The sequence below is a fragment of the Pyricularia pennisetigena genome, chromosome 6 (genome assembly GCF_004337985.1).
Source record: "Pyricularia pennisetigena strain Br36 chromosome 6, whole genome shotgun sequence".
NCBI lineage: Eukaryota > Fungi > Ascomycota > Sordariomycetes > Magnaporthales > Pyriculariaceae > Pyricularia > Pyricularia pennisetigena.
The window spans coordinates 548778-554777 of NC_043744.1; the positions used below are offsets into that span (position 1 = coordinate 548778).

The following is a 6000-nucleotide window of genomic DNA, read 5'->3' on the forward strand; positions in this document are numbered from 1 at the left end:
CAACTGGTTTAAAATCCCCAGGGGGGGTTTTGGTCCCTTGGTTGGTTTTAAGCATTTACACTTATTTTCTTTTGTTTATCAATTTTTATTCATGAAATTATTATTCTATTCACCCATCTACTCTGGCACAGAGGCTCAGGAGATATAAGCGATACAGGAGCGGCCACCATCCGCCAGTCTTGTAACAATATTACTTTCCTATAGATACCACGGTCCTTCCCGGCACACAGCACTGCACATCTGGCGTTTCTTTTGGTACAACAGTACAGTTTGAAACTGCGGCGATGTCAAAGTCACAATACCCATCTCTGTATATTGAGTTTTTTTTCTTTCTTTTTCTTTGTTTAAGTTTCTTTTTATCAGGTAAAAGTGTATGACAAAGCTTGGTTATCTGTGGCTTGAAAGCAATTTGAGAATAAAAAGCGATTCACTGTTCGTTGGACTCAAGCCTCTCACCTTTCATGATTGATTTACAAGATCTATTGCTCGTCCAAACGGCCTCGTTTGCTGTGATGCTACCGTAGATGTCATGCTAAAGTCGGCGTATCCGAAAGTTTGAGTACAAGTGGGAGGGTTCTGCTCATTCGGGGTTTAGTAGAAAGCTAAGTTTGAGTGTGTGGACACGGATTTCATGTCGGTATAGGTATAACCAAACCTCCTCATGAGCAGAGTTCTGTTGGCCTTGTTTGCATTGATGATGACCACCAGTTTAGGGGGTCTGCGGGGCCGCCTAGAGGAAATGTGCCAGTCCCAAAGCAACATTGGATAGAGCGGCGATTGTTTCGGCGGCGAGAAATACACGCAGGGTTTTATCGCGAAGGATCCTGGTGAGCCCAAGTGACGTTCCTGAAGAGGAAGTCGCACGAGTGTTGTATACACAGTCAGTCCATTTGCCGAGATACCATGCGACGCCGCAGACATTCATGGGACGTCGTGGAGGAGCATCGAATGAAGGCATCGACGTGCGACGAGGTGGGGCTGTTATGGGGTGCAACCACCTCAGTTTCGCGAGTGAGAGCCTGCACAATCCAGTCGTGACTGCTTTAGCAGCTTGGGGAGCAATCAATTTAGTCACTGGACTCCCGAGTCTGGAGCCGGGGGGGAAACATGTGATCAATAACGTGTCACTTTGATGCTTCTGAAATGCCTTTTGTAGCCATGGAAATTTGAGGGAAGCAGGATATATACATCGAATATCATGCATCTGGTCATCATAAGCCTTTATCAGCTCGACATCCAGGTGCTTGGCGTGAGCTTATTGCCACAGAGTGACGAGGAGCCGTAGGGGATCTGTAAGTAGTAAATCTCTTCCAGGCCTTGTAGGGGTGAGTCAAACATAGGTTGGTCACAAGGACCCATGGTCGAACATGTACCTCTCAGTGATTGCTACGTTGCTAAGCCAGAGTCAATGAGTTGTTCCAAGCCCTACAGAAACATGATTGTTGCAAACACCATGCAACTCCATCCGCCCGAGGACCCAGCTTCGATGTTCCTCTCCGAGAAGACATTAATCAGGCATCATGATCAGCAGAGAATCAACAAGTCCCGGGCCCATCTGGTCTGGAGAGGGGTTCCCTATCGACCGTATACATCCTCTTCGCTTCCCTGCTAGTAATGCAAGCACTCTCACCGGATATAGCAAGCTTCGAAATACCGTCTCCTCGGTGTGCTGAGTACCAGCAAGGACGCTACTCCATGTGCCGCATGTGAAGAGGCTAAGCTAGTGACAAAGACTCACGCTAAATCGTCTGTTTTTGTGTCGATCTATGCAGAAACAGCGGGGGGAAGACATAAACTACGAGGAACGAATATTTCTCCGCGCCCTTGGCAGTAAAGACCGCGGCAATCTGTCTCCGTATCGAGGCGGGCCGAGCGATGTGAAGGAAAGACAGTGACGGGACGGTTATGAGAGTAGGCACCAGTCAGTGTCTTTTACTCCTAATTTTCTCCCATCGCCATACCCCGGATTGTGATCAGTACAGCAAGTTGCTAACGTTAACCACGCGAGCCTGTATACCCGCGGCGCTACAATAGCAGCATCCTGACCAACGACGACCGGAAGGTCGACTTTGGCCGCTGGATGCTCCTAAGACCACTGCGTCAAGCCGCTGATGCAGACAATCACGTGCAGCGCGGACGGGGCGGCCCTTTCGTACGAGTGGCTGGACGGGCCCAAGGCGATGATGACCAGGGTCGGTGGACTGCGTCGGTGTCGCGACTTTGGCAAGATTCAAGACTGGGCGTTTGTCAACCAGACATGTGAACATTGGGAATGGCGGGGCAAGGGTAGGAGGGGGAATGGGATAGCCAAGTGGTCGGGTTATGCCCAGGATCTGGTTCAATGGTGGAAGCCGACGGGGTGGTTTTATCCAGCAGACGAACCATAATGGCAGTTGTGATTGAACGAGTGATTATAACGTGATCTGTAATCTTGCACGTAACAGGATGGTAGATATTGAACTTGGTAACGTTACATATTTCCTTCCACAAGAGCTCCAAACGCGCTACAAAGACACGTCAAAGAGCACATGGTCAAATGTGCTGTCACAAATCCAAGATCGACTACGACCCCGCAGTGTTAACAAAAAATATTGTTAGAAGATGGAATGGATTGTTGTTGATTATTATAGCAAGGAGCTTCAACAGGCAAAGCATTAAAGAAAGAAAGAAGAAGAAAAAAAAAGTAATAATGAATGGCAATTAAGCCCGACGTGCGGTTTGGGAGAATCACAAGTACCACAAATCGAGGTATACATAGTAGGAGGATTGCAGGAATTCTGGAAACGAAAAAAAGAAAGAAAAATGGTACCCAGTCACAAAAAATTCCGAAAGAATGGCAATGAAGCCGGGGATTGAGCCCGACGGGAGGGTCGAACTCCCAGCCTTGAGAGTTGGAATATTCCGAAGAAATCCTGTAATAAGAGTCCCACGCTCTACCGATTGACCTAGCCAGGCAGGCGGATCAACCAATCAAGTAATTTGTGTGGCCCACGCAGAAATTTGGGGAGCATAATGTCGATAGCCTTAAAGTGGGACCAGGTCTAGCTCAATGTGGGGTCTGTAGTGTCTCTCGTGGACCAACCATGGCTTCCATGTCCAGTTTTACCCCAGAAGTGACGAGCGCATCCACTCTAAATGGTACCTTGTCCATTTTGTCTGACCTCACGTCGCGTGCTGCTTCTTTTCTTTGCCTCTTTGGCTGGTGAATTAGTTATCACCCCTTAAAGTTGGTTCCTGAACGTTTGCCACGTGCTCGCAGAGTTGCCGCCACGCGCGCCTTACCGAGACATATTTCCAACCCACTATTTAAATGCCCGCCACCACTGACCATTTATTACCTAAGACCTTTGGGTGTGTCGGCCCATGGTGAGACGCGCCGCTCACTTGGCAACATTTGCATGGGAATACTCGTGGCTCAAAGATGAATATCCAAATGATCCACCAGCAAAGAAAGAAGTTCGTGCCTTGTGTCGAAGAGGTTTGAATCAGTATGGGGGACCGACGGCGCATCCCGAGTTGTGGTTCATTTCCTCCACTTGCCATTCGCAAAGTATCGGTGAGGTTTTGATCATGTCTGCCCTCTAAACCCGGATTCCAAGGTCATTTTTTTGGCAAAACAACGTGTCTGTGAGACTTGATTTTCTGGTAATGATCTCTTTCTTTTCCTCAACCCTCCAAGGAGAGTGGTTGTGACGGTTCACAGGTTCATCTCCTCATGCTCACGTCTAGTCAATCTCTTGACCATCTTCGGTCCAGATGGCATACAGGAAAACGGCGCCTGCCTCTGCCGGAATTCTGGAGGTGTGATACTATATAAATGGGCTTGTGTAATCTGTCGTGCCAGCATCTAAATGTCGCAATGCAAGGAAATCAATCAGTCTCGGATCAGTCTTTGACTTTGTTTTGTTTCTGCTCCTGGCTCCCTGATACACCAATCCGGTCTCTTTGTCTCCCAACCATCACCGCCCAAGATGCATGTACTCTCCCTCGGCGTCCTTGTCTCCCTCCTCTCCAGTTCCGTGTCGGCATGGAACGCTCCCACATACTCGGACCTTCGCCTGGTCTGGCAGGATGCCTTTGCTGGCAGCCAGGGCTCAGCCCCTGACGCTGGTCGGTGGAACTACATCACAAACATCAACGTCAACAACGAGCTGCAGCGTTACACCACCGACTCGCGTAACCGGCAGCTCTCTGGAGGCGAGACTCTGCAGATTGTGCCCTGGTACACCAACAACGAGTGGACGTCGGGCCGCATCGAGTCCAAGTACACCTTTACGCCGGCGTACGGAAGCATCACGGTCGGCGAGGCCCGCCTCCGCTTCGGGGACAACCCCACCAGCCAGAAGAAAGGCATCTGGCCCGCCTTTTGGCTTCTCGGAGACTCGCTCCGCTCGGGCACCCCCTGGCCGCAGTGCGGCGAAATCGACATCCTGGAGACGGTGAACGGCGCCCTGACTGGCTACGGAACCGTGCACTGCGACGTGTACCCGGGAGGCATCTGCAACGAGCCGAGCGGGCTGGCTGGCACCACATCCATTCCGGACCAGGGCTGGCACACGTGGCGCGTGCAGTTTGACCGCCGTGCCGGTTCCTGGCGTGACGAGACCATCACGTGGTTCATTGACGGCCGACAGTTTTTCCAACTAAACGGGGCCCGGATCGGCAACGAGGGGGTGTGGAATTCCCTGTGCCACTCGCCACTCTACTTCATCCTGAACTTGGCTGTTGGAGGCACATGTGAGTACCACCCAGATCGGCGTTTTTTTTTTTTTTTTTCTCCTTTTCTTCTTCGTTGTGCCTCTTGCCCTGCGGGATCCCGTCATCATTCACGGGGACTTCCGCTTTTTGCAACCAAAGTGACAGTCTTATTTGCACAAGCCGTAAAAGAAAGAGAAAAAAAAAACGCTATTACGTCTCATGTTTGGCAAAATGTTGCAAAATCATCGAGATCCACTCAAGCTTTCGTTTAGCGACGACGACACGAATAAGTTCCCGTTATAAACAGACACACATACACACACACACTCTCTCTCTCTCTTTTCTCTCTTTCTCTCATCTACACACATCGATTTAACTCTCGCTGACCGTTCATCGTCCCATAGTTCCCGGCAACCCTGACGGAAACACTCTTGACGGCTGGGGGAGCATGATGGAGGTTGGCTATGTGGCTCACTATGTTGGAATCTGATTTCAGCCCAGTTTTCACGCTTATTTGGTAGTTAGGGCAATCGGAGCTGGCGTGCATTTCAGGGTTTCCCTTCCCCACAGCCGACGTTCCGTCGAGCATTTGAGTATCATTATTGGATTGATCCCATCACCACTACTGCGCCTGCCAGGTGGTGCGACAGAAATTTGAGCATATACCCCTTTCCTCTCTTTCTCTTTCTCTTTCTTTGTTTCTCTTCGTCTGCCAAAATGCTTGGCAACCCATTTTGTCAACAGACTGGGCGGAAATGCCAGCTGTGAATCTACATATCTTTTAGCCGCAAGAGGGTGGATTTTCGGCCCAAGTTTATACTTAGGTATCACTAGACCCTTTACGAACTAGCCAGTGCTGCAAGACTCTATTGATGCTGTGACGGGGCAAGTCTCAAAGGGCCAGGTCTTGTTTTATCAGGTTTCTTTTTTTTCTTTTTTTTCTCTCTCTCGCCTCGAGGGCCTCGTCAGACTGCTGCGAGTTATCTCCGCGTCGAGCCTTTTCCCCGGGCGAGAAATCTAGATTTCCAATTTCGTCACTTCTACTACGTGTCTAGTAAAAACTTGCTTCTTTTGACAGGATCCAGAACCCGTTCGCTACCGTATAACATATTCTATACGAAGCGAGGCGCAGGCAGGCAAATACGGAGAGGCAAGTCACAGCTTGCCTAAACCAGGTCTATTACAGTTATAGAATTAGGAATGGTAACCAATAGCAGACTAACAACCAGATTGACGATGCCTTGGCGGTTTTCTTTTTACTGAAGCGTGTTGTTTGACAAAAATGCTGCCGCTGCTGCTTCT

General features: G+C 49.6%; 1 protein-coding gene across 1 annotated transcript; it reads left to right on the top strand.

Moving 5' to 3' along the window:
* Nucleotides 1–3971: 3971 nt before the first annotated feature.
* PpBr36_04043 (uncharacterized protein) lies at nt 3972–5188 on the top strand (the record flags this gene model as incomplete). The annotated part of the gene is made up of 2 exons (XM_029891209.1): nt 3972–4737; nt 5103–5188. 2 exons carry the CDS (start codon nt 3972–3974, stop codon nt 5186–5188), a joined length of 852 nt encoding a protein of 283 aa, XP_029750338.1.
* Nucleotides 5189–6000: the final 812 nt, after the last annotated feature.